Source organism: Lygodium microphyllum, chromosome 10 (genome assembly GCF_053477565.2).
Source record: "Lygodium microphyllum isolate KBCC chromosome 10, Lygodium_microphyllum_v1.1.10, whole genome shotgun sequence".
Classification (NCBI taxonomy): domain Eukaryota; kingdom Viridiplantae; phylum Streptophyta; class Polypodiopsida; order Schizaeales; family Lygodiaceae; genus Lygodium; species Lygodium microphyllum.
The window spans coordinates 112,188,018-112,203,708 of record NC_141144.1 but is presented as its reverse complement, the minus strand read 5'-3'; the positions used below and the strand labels follow the sequence as shown (position 1 = coordinate 112,203,708).

The window sequence follows — 15,691 nt, the reverse complement described above, 5'->3', positions numbered from 1 at the left end:
TCTCAGCTATTCTGTGCATGCAATCTCTATGCAAAATTCTCGTTGCTATATTTAAAGGTTGGGCATTTTACTCTCACAGAATGCCTATCAGGAGCAACCTTATCTAAAGAAGCAGAGGTGTATAGCTATGGAATATTTCTTTTAGAGCTAATCACAAGGAAAAGCCCAGTACAATCAGGCCTAGCTCTAGATCAGAACTTGCAAGCATGGGTGACTAGAAGATTTCCTTCCAAAGGGGTTGGAATAGCAGACCCCATTCTCTTGAGTACTGCACCAAACTCGGATAGCTTACTGGCTCTTATTATGTTGGCACTGTCTTGTACTGAGTATTCACCAGAACACCGTCCTCCAATGAGTGAGGTAGTTGCGAAATTGGAGAAAATTAAGGCTGGAGAAATTGATTGTATGATAAATGAAAGGTAGGAGTCCTCTTCCATAGTGAACCTGTGAGAGATCAATGACATTTTATGTGATTTATTCTAAAAGAATGTGTCTCAATGTATCAGGATGGATGAAAACAGACAGCCACTGGACAAAGAGCAGATATGTGTTTACGACACACTCCAGAGCCCCCATGTATTTCCTTATATGTATTATGGTATGCAGTATCCGTCTTGATGTACATATCTGATTGTCTCCAGCCCTACGCTTATCATGCCCCACATATTGATTATAAGATGCTGGTGACTTTCCATGCTGGAGTTGGATTCCTTTCCAAAAAAGCTGGATTTGCATGGAAAGTTTCAAATTAGTACTCATGTGATAGCAACAGTTAACAGCGAAAGACCGATGTCATGATTATAGGAGAGGACAGATATGTACATGTTTTTTGATATCTGCCATTATGTAAGTTAATAAGACATTTTTTCTCTCCATTTACATAGTTTTTTCAGTCATGTTTGTGATTTATGCAAGGCTTTGCATCATTTGTCCTTATTCCTATCTAAATCTGGTGTTCTTTTACATTATCATTGTGCAGCATTGATCAGATTCAGATGAGCATGATCATCTAGTTTAAGAGGGATACAAAAATCTCCAGTTTCTGTCACGTGCATGGACCTAACAGCATTCATGGTTTTGATTGATTGTTATGCTTTTGGCAATGACATCTTTTGCTGGTAAGGAGTTTACTACTCTGGCTTTGTCATGGAGCATTATGAATTCAATAGTTCTCTAAGGGTGGATTGCTCTTTATTGATGCAACAGCTTTTTCAATCACAATTTACACCCTGACCAGGGAGTCTCGCCTTACAAAAAACACCCTACGTCAATAACATGAGTTTATATCTTGTTTGTTCTCTTGTCATTCCTTACATACTACTGGTTGATAGTTGTGATCTATTTGTAGCGCCCTGTTTCTGAGGAGAAGCTTACTGAGACTAGGGTTTACTGGTACACCACTTGTGACCCTCTTCATGTGGAGATTGGGAGGTGACCATGAAATGCCTTCTTATGGTCATTAGCCATAATGAACCAGATTTTGGTTTTTGTTGTACCTCTGATTGCAGATAATATCCTTCGACGCGTGCGTTTGACACTTGTGATATCTTAAGTGTCAGTCCAACTTCTGCCTTTCTGAGGGCAATCCTTTTTCCAACCTCCACCATGCAGGGTACCCTTACAGTTCCATTAATCTCTTGTATGCAATTGTGTTGGTAAAATATCGTCTCCCTTTTCCAACCCCCTGCTGCCATGGCTATCCAATTTTCCACTCCCTGGTCCCTCTCTACCTCTGAAGCTGTAAAGATCTGCTCACTTAAGAGGCTCTGCATGAATGATCTTGATGTTGCTGCTCTTTCACCAACAGGCTGAGATGAGGACCGAACATGAATCATGGCAGGTGAAGTTGCATGGCATAGACTTGGGGACAATGATAATCTGAGTATGTTCAAATGTGTTCTGATCAGAAGCTTTCATGAAAGATTCATAATAGACAGTAAGAGACAGTTTCAAATGCAGGGTTTAAGTCCTTCTTTGAATCTTTTATTTCTTCTTGTTGACAGAGTATGAAGCTGATTGCTGGTTATCTTCAACAACTGCAAGTGAGAGCAAAAACGAAGTGATGTCAACAGTCTTGATTATCAGTGGGGTCCACTTAATAGAATTTTCTCTTCTTAAGAAGAAAAAATACAGGTGTCAAGAGTCAACAGTGTCCTCAGCCCAAGTGCAAATGATCAGGCAAGTATCTCTGATTTACCAGCTATTTCCTGGCTGGAAAACAGCTGCTTTGAGCTTTAAATCCACGTTGTCATGCATGCGAGGACCCTCATTCAGTAATTTCCGAGGTAATTTCACACTGGTTGAATGGCAGGACAGGAATCAGTTTGAGACGAAGATCAGGGTATTCCAAATGGCAATTCAGCTACATGGATTGCGTATCAGTGTGGTGATTTTTGCAATCTTCTTAATATGCAGGGTAAAGGGGAAAACTAAGCCAATGGGGTTGTAGCTAAAGTGGTTTGAGAGTGAGTTGAGCTGTATGGGTGCATGGATTCAAACCTTGGGATGCACCTCAATGGCACAATCTGTTAGTATCTGAAGGGGTCAATCGAATTATATCTGTGCAAACCACAATATTCAGTCATTATGCTATCCTCATTGTATTTTTACTCTACACAGTTTTGCTCAAATCCATTACATAGTGTAAAACATGTCACTTTGGTTCCAATCTGCAACTAATTGATTTGAAGTATGCCTACTTGATGCTAAAGTTAATATGCCTTTGAATTTTCATGGCAGGATAGGGGTCAGTGATTGGAAGGAAACATGTAGCATTAATACATTTTGCTTACTCAAAGAAGATGTAATGGGAACTCCTTGTTAAGCAACAAAAAATTAGGTCAAAATTGATCTTTGGATTATTGGTGGACAAAAGTCCTAGAAATTTCTATAAAGGGGCATCTCAGCCAATGAGCCATCAGCTCCATCCCAGGCTGCTCATCTCTCAAGGTTGTGCTGTTGTCCTGCTGCCTTGACGTCCTCTCTACTATGTGGCGGACAACTCCAGCCTATTGATGTTGCTACCCTGCTATCAAAATGCAGTGCAGTGCATCAAACAAGTGCATCGTGAAGTGCTCGTGAACCCATAATCCTTGTGATGTGCAAGAGTCTCAACAGGAAAACATACCATGTTCCACAATGTTCGACAACTACTAACAAACTCCACCTTCAACTTGTCCAAAAAAAATACCAAGCTCGACCAAGGCTATCAAGTTTCACACTCAACAAATTAAAAAAAAGACAGAAACAAATCCTAAGCTAGACAAACACAAGAAATCCAATTACGAAATGACAAAACAAACTATCATGCAAACATTTAAGCTAGCGAAAATCAAACCTCACTACAATTTGACTAGGACTTTTAGTTTTCAGAAAAACGCTTGACAATGTCTATTCTTGCATTGTTTGGAAATACAACTGGTTTTGTTGGTTGATCAAACGACATCCTAAATGCTTTTACAATCAACCGATTGTTGGATTGTCGTTTGGATGATTATTCCAAGTGCTTGTGATTGATGGTAAATTCATGGCAAGGATCTATGATGACAAGTTTCCATGGTAAATAAGGTAATGTTTTCTTGGAAGATGATATTAGGACTGATTGCTTTGATTGTGCTTGATTCTTAAATTAATTAATTAAGAAAATGATATTTTACACGAGTGGATCACCTCTAAGATCGCACCACGGATCAACCCGAGAAGGGCACTGCTCAATTAATTGGCCAAAGATCGAGTGGTGAAAAGGCCAACCACGGGATTAGTATTTCACTCCTAGGCAACTTGTGGGCCATGAGCTCTGGACACTCCTTGCCAAGTCTAGAACAAAGTTGAAGACTGCCGTGGCCCTAACATCTGTGGCGTTATAAGATCATGTTCTAGATAAAGGATAGGCATTTTAGTCTATATCCAGAATGGTTCTCAACCAATGTAAGCCATCTCTGAAACACAGCCAAGACATCGGATTTCAGCTTAATGGTATAAGCCCAAACTTTCCGTGAAAAATCATCTATGAACGTAACAAAATACTTTGCATCACCCATAGACTGACAAGCCATGGGCCCACAAACATCCGAATGTACCAATGCCAAGGGCTCACTCATGCGTGGCCTACCAGACTTCTTATGCATAGATCTAGTTTGCCTGCCATAAAGACAATGCTCACATAAATCAAAACATACATAATTAAGGGGCGATAAGTACTGCAAACCAGAAAGCATTTTCATTCCCTTCAAAGACATATGGCCCAAATGGGCATGCCAAAGAGATACATGTGGGATAGAACCAACAGACAAAACATGATCAAGGGAAGAAGCAGATATAATCAAGGGATAGAGACTGCCAGCCTTGGCACCTCTCATAATCACAAGTCTGCCACGAGTGATCTTCCATACAGAGTTTCCAAAAGATACATGATAACCTGCATCATCAAGCTGTCCAACTGACATGAGACTATGTGTCAAAGCAAATACATGACGTACATCTTGCATAACAAAACTGTTGCCAGAAGGAAACTGCAACCTAACATCACCAATGCCCACAATATCAAGAGAGCTGTCATTACCCAAGCCCACAGAACCCGAAACAGTACGGTATGAATGGAACCACTCTCGGTAAGGTGTCACATGAAAGGACGCACCTGAGTCCAAGAGCCAACACTGTGCATACATAGAGTGTATCTCTATCATCTGCGAAGCACTAGAAGAAGCTGCAAGGATATAATCATCATCAATATCCTCAGGCTGCATAACATTGATCTCTTTAATTTTAACACTGGACTTTGTAGGCACTATGCTGCGATCAGAAGACTTATCCTGCACTTTGTCTTTCCCCGTATCTTTGCGCCTTTCATTGCGCAGTTCATGGCATTGTGGCCTAATATGGCCCTTTTTCCCACAATGGTGATAAGTAACATCTGCATTCCTGCCACGGGATTTGCTACGTGACTTCCCACGAGACTTGGACCGAGATTTCTGAGAATCCCATCCATGGCCATTGCCACTGCTATGCTTTCCATATCCATTATTCCTGCCTCTAACTGTCATAGCATGCGACACACGAGAGGCATCCAAATTCTTACAGTTAACCTCTTCCTGCAGAAGAGCACTCTCAACATCATATAATTTCAAAGGTAGCAAATAGAGGCATATAATGCAGTGCGGAATACATCCCATGACTCATTAAGAGTACCAAGCAAGAAAAGAGGAGTGACATCCTCTGCAAAAGTGATGTCCTGCGAAGTCAAGTTCTTGAGTATAGCATGGAACTGGCTCAAGTGAGCAGACATAGTCACATTCTCCTTCATGCGCAGATCCATAAGCTGCTTCAGCCAATACATCTGACTCGCTGGACTTTTCTTATCATAGAGATTCTTGATTTTATCCCACAACTGCCATGCACTCTGTTTTTCCTCAAATACATTGTAATGAACCTGTTCTGTGAGAGATAATACAATAGTGGACTTGCATAACTCATCAAGCTCAAGCCATTCCTCATGTAGCATAGTTGCAGGCGGATGCCCGCTCAACCTCAAAGGTTTGATCTACGATTTCTGTACCAACACCTACCAAATCTGGCTCTTCCAATAAGAGTAATTCGTACCATCAAGCTTAGTGATGTTGAAAATAGCATGATCAGTGGACAAACTCGCCATAATACAAGCTGAAAGACTGCAGACAGTTTAAAACTGCTTGCTGTTTACTGCAGAAAATGGCCAAAAAATCACCAAAATCGAGAGAAAAATGGCGAGAAAAGTGTAACTAAAGCTGCTACCCACCAAGTACTAGTGAAAGTACATCATTTCAGAATATTTAAGCATGAAAAATCCATGTCAGTCCAGGGTGATGCGCTTGCTGTAATAAATGACAGCAGGGTACTGTGAGAGTCAATTGCTGACCAAATCACTGCAGCAAGTCAATAAATGACAGCCAAGACATGACCAGCCATAAACGGGCATAAATCAGCACCAAACAATCATCAAGACCCCGAGCAAACACCCAAACATGTCACCAAAGCATCCGTCAGTGAGTAGGCATACCCCCTGGACAATAGGGCAAAGTATACATAACACTGGCAAGACCTGACACCAGTAGGTGCATGCTCACTAGAGTGCAAAGCCCAAGCTCAAGTCAAAAGCAATTCCAAGATATCAGTGCATGAACCATGCAACATGTAAGTGTAAGAGATCCCAAAGTCTCAAGTATCTGCAAGATGCTCAAATAGCATAGACCTCCTGCTCAATGTCGGTCAAGCATACAAGATGCTCCCGTTGGCTCAAAATGCGGATAAATGAGCTCAACAGCTCAAGCAAACCAAGTCAAATTACCAAAGGCAGGTAACCAAGACAATGCCTCAATAGCATCCAAGGTCGTAATGGAAAAAGCCAAGTCGTAACGCAAAAATCCAAGTCAATGTCCAACTGCTGAAGGGAATACTCAAATGAATGTCAAGACGAGCTCAAACAACTGCCATCCACAGCCAAAGCATAAAGCATTCACCAAGACATCATAACCCGTACTGGGTAGCCTAGGCATAAACCATGTCATAGATGAAATGCCAGCTGCAAAGAAGTGACAGTCAAACCCAAATCGAGCTCTAATCTCAGCTCAAAAGCATTCCGTAGCATAAACAAGACATGTGGCATAGTCCAAATATATCATGACATCATACCGAGTAGCCGGGAGCACCTTGTGACCAATAGGCATAACCCAACTGTAGCATAAATAGCTTCAGCCTTGAAGTTTCTAGCAGTATATAACCTCTGTAAACTGAGCAAATCAGTGCTCAATCCAAGCTCAAATCCATAGGCAAGCCATAGGCATACATTCCCATATGTATAGGCACCAACCAGGCATAATCGAGCATCAAATGCCAAGATCTATAAGCATAAAATTGAAGTAAGAGGTGGCTGGCCTGTTTTGGACAGATCTGGGATTGTTCAAAATAGTCAATGGCTAAGCTAAATCAGCTCCAAATGCATCTCACATAAGAGGTATAACATCCACAAGTGATCCGGTATCAATAGACATCAGTAGAAGCATCACATAAGCCATAGGCATACAAATACATGCTAGCTCAGATCTGAAATCTGTTGCAAAATATTATGTCATCAGAATTTAGCAAATCCGACATCATCATCGCGTTCGGAGCGTGCCAAAACCCCAACTTAGACTCTTACCTTGCCTGAATCGAGTTCCGAATGCCCGAGATATGACAAAAAGAGTGATTTTTGGGCTAGATTTTGAAATAGGCGCAAAAAAAACGTGAGTTGGCTGGGGGAGTCTGCTGTCCCACGTGTCAACAATGAGGCCCAAAGGGGGCACAAATGGGGTCCAAAGAAGGCCTACACCAAGCCTCAGCAAGCCTTGATAGGCTGGAAGCAAGATCCAGGTGAAGGAAGCTCCAAGAGGTGTGAGCTATGGCTGCCCACAAATTGTGAAAACCCTGTTTACCTAGACCTGTGGACTGAGATAAATCTCTGAAATAATGAAGCAATACCTCAATGTCAATGCCCTGATGGTACCTCAATAGGTTGGGAAGAAGCTCGGGAAGCCGGGGAGTGACGGGAGCTCAAGAGAATGAGCTATGGCTGCCGGGAAGGAAATTCAATGTGAGTGGGGAGTCGATGGAAAGCTGAGAATGCCACGAGCCAAGCTCAAGAGTCGGGAAGCCGTGCTTTGATACCAGTTGAAAGGAGAGAATGATCGAAGCTTGCACTCGAGAGCTATGGCAGGGGAGCAAGAGCAAAAAAGAAAGAGACAAGAAATGGGAACTCCAACAGTCACAATGTGTAATCGGGCCTTCCTTTATTCAAACTGTCACTAAAAAAATAAAGAATAAAGTAACGGTGATGGGTGCCTGCCACCTGCAGTGTGCAGTGGCGGTGACTGTCAGTGTAGTAATATACGGGCGACTAGGCGGAGGTGCCTTTACCCCCAACAACGGGTAGAGAGGTTGAGCGGCGCATCCCTCTCGTTTCCTATTCTCTTTGAACCAAGTGCGGCATGGATCTGCTTCGGCTTGGGTATATCTGCGAAAAGTAGAATGTCTAAGACCCAATGCTAGAATGTTGTCAAGAGACCTTGACCAATAGGAACCCAAATTTCAGGTCGATCCTAGTAGATTCGTCTCTCGATGGATCGCTAAAAATGTGCCTGGACAGCTGATAAACATACACGTTACACTTGGGTGCAAGAAAGAAATGTGTGCTACCACAATCAATTAAGATTATAAACAACATACCCTTGTAAGTAGCTAGAGATTGAATTATTGAATATCGGTGGTTTGCTCCTTTCGTTTCCACAGCAACATGAATGGATCCTCATTCAATTTCTTCACCTAACGTGCATTCCTCGAGCTATCCAATCATGGTATTTACCCAGGCATCAGCTGTTCTTCCATGTCCACAGCCTGGGTTATTGTTGTCTTTCCCTCGGTCTCTTTCACCACAACTAGGTTTGGGCTAGGATTTTGAGGACAGTTAGGAAAATTTGCCCTTAGGTGTCCAAATCCTTCCGCACTGGTAGCATTGCGTGATTCCTACCCCATTCGGTCCTTGGGTGATTGCATTAGCTCTACCATTTTCTCTAGCATTGGCCATGTCGATACCATGGTTTGGGTAGCCCCTTCCATAGTTGTTTATTGGGCGGTTCCTTTGGTCATTTCGAGTGATTTCCTTAGTCATAGGTTTTGCTCGCATAAGAGCATCTTCGAGAGTCTTGGTCTCATTGATTCAAGGTCAGTGTCCAAAGGTGGATTTAGTCATTGGCAGAACCTTGCAATCTGTTGAGACGTCATTGGGGGTGCATATTTGCACAGACTCACAAACTTGGTCCTTCCAAGGTTAGATTTAATTATCGTAAGTTGTAGAATTCATTCATCTTGATTGATTCAAAAGATGGGGGAAGATAACGTCCTTTCACAGCTTCTTTGATCTCCTTCCAAGTTTGGGAAACTTTTTTACCCCTTTATCTTGGCAAAACTGTTTCCACCAAAGCTTAGCTTCGCCAATAAGATGAAGAGGAACAATCATGGACTGATTTGCAACAGTAGTTTCAGCGGCTAGGAAATAGTCGTCCAGAGCCTCAATCCACGCTTCTGCATCTTGCTCCACCTTGGGTCCTTCACCGCTAAACCTAAGTCGTGGTGTCTGCTTGAGAAGAAACTTCTTCTCTCGGAGTTCCTTGTATGTTTCATCAATTCGCACTAGTTGGCGATTCTGATTATCTCTGTAACTTCTCTGTTACAAAACGAGGTGGTTTGGCTTTCGCCTCTAGGGATCAATAACATTTTGGGAGATTGGGAAACTCTAGAAGCTCATAATTTTTTTTACTTTACACTCCCGGTAAGGGTTATCCTATCGGGAGAAATAGCCTTTGTATATTATTCATACATCCAATGATGTAGGGTCATTGTTTCCCCATTAAATAGTATCATTAACCCTTTGTCCTTCAAATAATAAACATTGAACTAGTTTTAGTTCTTCAAGCCATTTCAACAACTTGAGATGGACTTTCACATCTTTGCACAGACTACAGGAAAGGGTCGTCCCGTCCCAAGATTTGGGCTCCAATTGTAGCCCCTTCATAAGCTTAAACAACTCCATCGATGAGTCTTCTCTAAGATAGCCATTACGCTTTCTCTTAATTCCAACATGTTTAACTGGCAACAAGCAGTGGAGTACATGATCTCAAAAATCAATCGCATAAAGCGTACTTCATCATTAACTTGTCAAAGCAGCTCAACTATCATCACAAGTTTATAATTCACACTCTTCAAAAATAATAACGAGACTTTATATTTATGAAAGTATTTATAAAGATGTATTGATCATACTAGGCATAACCAAACATGAGATAATAGGCTTCAGCCCACTGTGGTCCAGCAGTGATTTACTATTCAACTGAGTATTTTGAAAGGAAGAGAAGGATCGAAGCTTGGACTCGAGAGCTATTGCGGGAGAGTAAGAGCAAGAAAAAGAGAGACAAGAAATGGGAACTCCAACAGTCACAATGTGTGACCGGGCCTTCCTTTATTCAAACTATTACTAAAAGAATAAAGAATAAAGCGACGGTGACGGGCGCCCACCACCTGCAATGTGCAGTGGCGGTAAGTGTCAGTGTAGTAATACACGGGCGGCTAGACAGAGGCGCCTTTACCCCCAACAACCTCCCACTTAAAGGCGAATCTGCCCTAGTGAGGAGTGAAAAAAAAAAGAAAAAAGACAGTACAACATGTACACATGTACAACAGGATAAGGAAAGACGTCATCTCATCCCACGCCCATCAACCTCCTGAGGAAGGCAAAGCGGTCTGTAGAGAGGCTTTTCATGAGCAGATCTGCAGGATTCTGGTCAGTCGAGATCTTGACAAGATCAACAGACTTGTCCTCAACGACCCCACATATGAAGTGATACCTCACCTCAATGTGTTTCGTCTTCGACCGGATTCTTGGCTAACTGAATAGCACTCATAGAATCCGAATGCAGTGTAGAGATAGCATCAATACCAAGATCAGTAACCAAATGACCCAACCAAATGGCCTCCTTGCAAGCCTCAGTGGCTGCAACATGCTCGGCCTCTGTAGTAGAAAGGGCCGTGTATTTCTGCACCATGGACATCTAAGAAACAGCACCTCCAGTATATGTGAATACATAGCGGGAAGTGGACTTCCTACTATCTGCATGTCCTGCTTAATCAGAGTTAGTGTACCCCACGACTCCTGTATCCTGGTTGTCATAGCATATACACATATCTGTAGTGCCCTTCAGGTACCTTATGATACCCTTCACGGCATCCCAATGCTTCTTGCCAGGTGTAGCCATATAGTATGCCACAATACCAACTGCAAAGGCAATATCTGGACGAGTGGCTATCATGGCATACATAAGACTGCCTACTGCGGATGCAAAGGGAATCTTGGCCATCTCGGCCCTCTGCTCATCTATCTGTGGACAATCAGCCTGTGATACCTTCACATAAAAAGGCAATGGACAGCCAATAGGCTTTACGTTATGTATGCAGAAGCGCTCAAGGACTTTATGGATGTACTTTCTCTGCGATAAGTAGAGGAGTCCCTGATACATGTCGCATCTAATGCGTATACCAAGTATGTGAGTGGCCTGTCCCAGATCTTTCATCTCAAAGCTCTTATTGAGCTGAGTCTTAAGAGCATCTAGCTCATCATGAGCTTTCCCTGCTATCAGCATATCATCCACATAGAGTACCAAAATCAATAAAGAACCATCACGGGCTTTCTTCGTGTAAAGACATGGATCCATAGCACTCCTGCTATAGCCCTGTGACTGCATAAAGGCATCAAACTTATGATACCACTCCCTAGGTGCCTATTTCAAGACATAAAGACTTTTCTTCAATTTGCACACTAGGTGCTCTCTGCCAGGTTCTGCAAAGCCCTTAGGTTGCTCCATATAAATCTCATCATACAAGTCCCCATGTAAGAAAGCTATCTTGACATCCATTTGGCATAAATCCAAGTCAAGCTGAGCAACCAAAGCCAAGACTAAGCGCAGGGTGGTCATCTTAACCACAGGAGAAAAGACCTCATCAAAGTCCTCACCATGCTCCTGCTTAAAACCCTTTGCTACCAATCTGGCCTTGTATGCCGGCTTGGGGTATCCAAGGGTAATTTTCAGCTTGTACACCCACTTGCATGGCAAAGCCTTCTTGCTTGTAGGCAAGAAAACCAAATCCCAAGTGTCATTCTTATGCAAGAAGTCTATCTCAGACTGCATAGCCCTCTCCCAGGAGTGACTATCACCCCTACGCATAGCCTTATGATAAGTAAAAGGCTCTCCTGCATCTATAACCAAGACATAATGCATCAAGGACTGAAATCTATCAGGTAGACGTCTATCTCTAGTAGACCGTCTCATGGCAGGCTCTGCTACTTGCCCAACTGCCTGTCCAACACCCTAACCATGAGCATCTGCTGCAGTTGTAGGTTGTCCAACTGGCTGTGCGGGAGCTCTCGGCTCCTCTTGAAATATGACCCTACGGATCTCAACAACTCTCTCAGGCTGCCGATGCATCTTGTCTTCATGGAAGACTACATCATGACTGCGGATGACTTTCCGCACCTGGGATCCCAGAGACGGTAACCCATCTCACCTGCATCCCCATAACCAAGAAAAATGCATTTGACACTCTTAGGATCCGGCTTACTTCTCTTGTCCCTGGGCACATGGCAAAATGCCTCACATCCAAAGACACGGAGTTGTGCATAAGAGGGAGAGTTGCCAATCCATACCTCCTCTGCAACCTGGAAATCCAAACCACTAGAAGGTGATATGTTTATGGCATGCACAGCTGTACTAACTGCCTCAGCCCAAAAGCTTTATGGTAGGCCTGCGTGGCTAAGCATACTACGTACATGCTCCTGGATGGTTCTATTCATCCGCTCAGCCAAACCATTCGGGGGGGAGGGGGAGGTGTAGGGGACGGTCAACTAACACTTAATACCCCTCTCATCACATAACCGCTCAAAAGCACGTGAGACATACTCACCCCCATTATCGGCCCTTAGGCATTTTAGCCTATACCCAAACTAATTCTCAACCAATGCAAGCCATCTCTGAAACACAGTCAAGACATCGGATTTCAGCTTAATGGGATAAGCCCAAACTTTCCGTGAAAAATCATCTATGAACGTAAAAAAATACTTTGCACCACCCATAGACTGACAAGGCATGGGTTCACAAACATCCGAATGTACCAATGCCAAGGGCTCACTCATACGTGGCCTACCAGACTTCTTATGCGTAGACCTAGTCTGCCTGCCATAAAGACAATGCTCACATGAATCAAAACATGCATAATCAAGGGGCAGTAAGTACTGCAAACCAGAAAGCATTTTCATTCCCTTCAAAGACATATGGCCCAAATGGGCATGCCAAAGAGATACATATGGGATAGAACTCACAGACAAAATATGATCAAGGGAAGAAGTTGATACAATCAAGGGATAGAGAGTGCCAGCCTTGACACCTCTTGCAATCACAAGTCTGCCACGAGCGATCTTCCATGTAGAGTCTCCAAAATATACATGATATCCTGTGTCATCAAGTTGTCCAGCTAACATGAGACTGCGTATCAGAGCAGGTACATGACGTACATCCTGCATAACAAAACTACTGCCAGAAGGAAAGTGCAGCTTAACATCACCAAAGCCTACAATATCAAGAGAGTTGTCATCACCCAAGTACACAGTCCCGAAACAGTACGGTATGAATGGAACCACTCTCAACAAGGTGTCACATGAAAGAACGCACCTGAGTCCAAGAGCCAACATTGTGCATACATAGAGTGTATCTCTGTCATCTGCGAAGCACTAGCACTAGAAGAAGCTGCTAGGATATAATCATCATCATCAACATCCTCAGGCTGCATAACATTGATCTCTTCAATTTTAACACTGGACTTTGCAGGCACTATGCTGCGATCAGAAGACTTATCTTGCACTTTGTCTTTCCTCTTATCTTTGCGCCTTTCATTGCGCAGTTCATGGCATTCTGGCCTAATATGCCCATTTTCCCCACAATGGTGACAAGTAACATCTACATTCCTGCCACGGGATTTGCTACGTGACTTCCCACGAGACTTGGACCGAGATTTCTGAGAATCCCATCCACGGCCACTGCCACTGCCATGCTTTCCATATCCATCATTCCTACCTCTAACTGTCATAGCATGCGACACATGAGAGGCATCCAAATTCTTACGGTTAACCTCTTCCTGCAGAAGAGTACTCTCAACATCATTTAATTTCAAGGTAGCAGTAGAGGCACATAATGCAGTGCGGAATACATCCCATGACTCATTAAGAGTACCAAACAAGAAAAGAGGAGTGACATCCTCTGCAAAAGTGATGTCCTGCAAAGTCAAGTTCTTAAGTATAGCATGGAACTGGCTCAAGTGAGCAGACATAGTCACATTCTCCTTCATGCGCAGATCCATAAGTTGCTTTAGCCAATACATTTGACTCGCTGGACTTTTCTTGTCATAGAGATTCTTGATTTTATCCCACAACTGCCATGCACTCTGTTCTTCCTCAAATACATTGTAGTGAACCTGTTCTATGAGAGATAATACAATAGTGAACTTGCATAACTCATCAAGCTCAAGCCATTCCTCATCTGGCATAGTTGCAGGCGGATGCCCGCTCAACCTCAAAAGGTTTAATCTGCGATTTCTGCACCAATACCTACCAAATCTGACTCTTCCAATAAGAGTAATTCGTACCATCAAGCTTAGTGATGTTGAAAATAGCATGATCAGTGGATGAACTCGCCATAATGCAGGCTGGAAGACTGTAGACAGTTCAAAACTGCTTGCTGTTTACTGCAGAAAATGACCAAAAAATCACCAAAATTGAGAGAAAATGGCGAGAAAAATGGAACCAAAGCTGCTTCCCACCAAGTACTAGTGAAAGTACATCATTTCAGAATATTTCAGCATGAAAAATCCATGTCAGTCCATACATATATGCTTGCTGTAATAAATTACAGATTTCAGTAAATAAGAGCTAACAGTGCCAAAATCGGATCCCAAGGCAATTAGATACTGCCAAGACCAAAGCCGGCAACATGCGGGCACAACATAAGCATATGACGGTCGATAAGTATGAATCCAACACCCAAGTATGTCATACAAACATCTGCCAGTGAGTAGGCACACCCCCCAGTCAACGGGGCAAAGTATTCCTGCCACTACCAAAACTTGGCACAAGTAGGTGTCAGCTCATAAAGATATGGATCCAAATCTTGGACTCGGCTCATAAGCATACAGTGAACCAAGACATATAATGTATCATCCCAAATGGTAAGAAATCCCAAAGTCTCAAGTGTCTGTAAGTGCTCAATAGCATGTAACTGCTCAATACATAAAGGCACCGCTTACTCAATGTCTGATAAGCATTCAAGAATGCTCCCACTGGCACAAAAGCCGTATGTACGAGCTCAAAAGCTCAAACCAAGGCAAGATGCAGTGCCAATGACATAAGTCCAAGACAATACATCAATAGTACATCCCGAACATGTAGGCGGTAGAGCATCCGTATGTAGCATCCATAAGCATGTAAGACATCAAGTACATCCCAATCCAAACTCTGATAGGCCAAGTAACATCCAAGACAACTCCAAATAATCCAAAATGCATCCAAGGTAGGGCTTCAATGAGCACTCAAGCTCAATGTATGCATAGGGTAATCAACCGGGACATGAGCATCAAGCCGTAGGCAACGGGTATGCATAAACCCAAGGAGCATCACTATCAAAGCATATACCACTGTCAAGCATGAACCATGTCAATGAGTGTGTAATGTCAAATCTCTTCCAAAAGCATCCGGAATGAAATCCAAGCTCGAAGTCGTACCCCGAAGATCAATACTTTATGGCATATATCCAAGACATAGGCCGGAACCAATAGGCATAACCCAAGGCATGTGTAATAGCTTCAGCCCGCTTTTATTACAGCATGAAATGACTGTAAAAATTGAGAAATTTCAGTCCCAAATCAGTGCCAAAATGATGGCATAACATGTGCAATCCATCCCCAAGTTGATCGGCATCCAATAGGCATCAAACCGGTTGACTATGTATGCCTAGACAAGCATAGCATTTACTGTCAATGTAGCATCAGCATAACATGACTGTGAACTGCTGTAAACAGTCCCAAA

General features: G+C 42.9%; 1 protein-coding gene across 6 annotated transcripts in view; it reads left to right on the top strand.

The window, feature by feature from the left end:
- Nucleotides 1-2,455, top strand: part of LOC148030445 (uncharacterized) — a 33,688-nt gene extending 31,233 nt beyond the window's left edge. Inside the window, exons 3-7 of one of the 6 annotated variants that reach the window (XR_015692189.1) lie at nucleotides 80-419; nucleotides 507-846; nucleotides 980-1,118; nucleotides 1,808-1,882; nucleotides 2,004-2,455. Coding sequence is in view for 1 of the 6 variants with exons in the window: in XM_087686757.1 (XP_087542883.1) it covers nucleotides 80-423 (344 nt within the window). In the remaining 5 variants the exon portion in view is untranslated. Of the gene's footprint in view, nucleotides 1-79; nucleotides 424-506; nucleotides 847-979; nucleotides 1,119-1,206; nucleotides 1,883-2,003 lie in introns of those variants that run through there. The other 5 variants (XR_015692187.1, XR_015692188.1, XR_015692191.1 and 2 more) reach the window with 5 other exon arrangements.
- The last annotated feature ends 13,236 nt before the right edge of the window (nucleotides 2,456-15,691 follow it).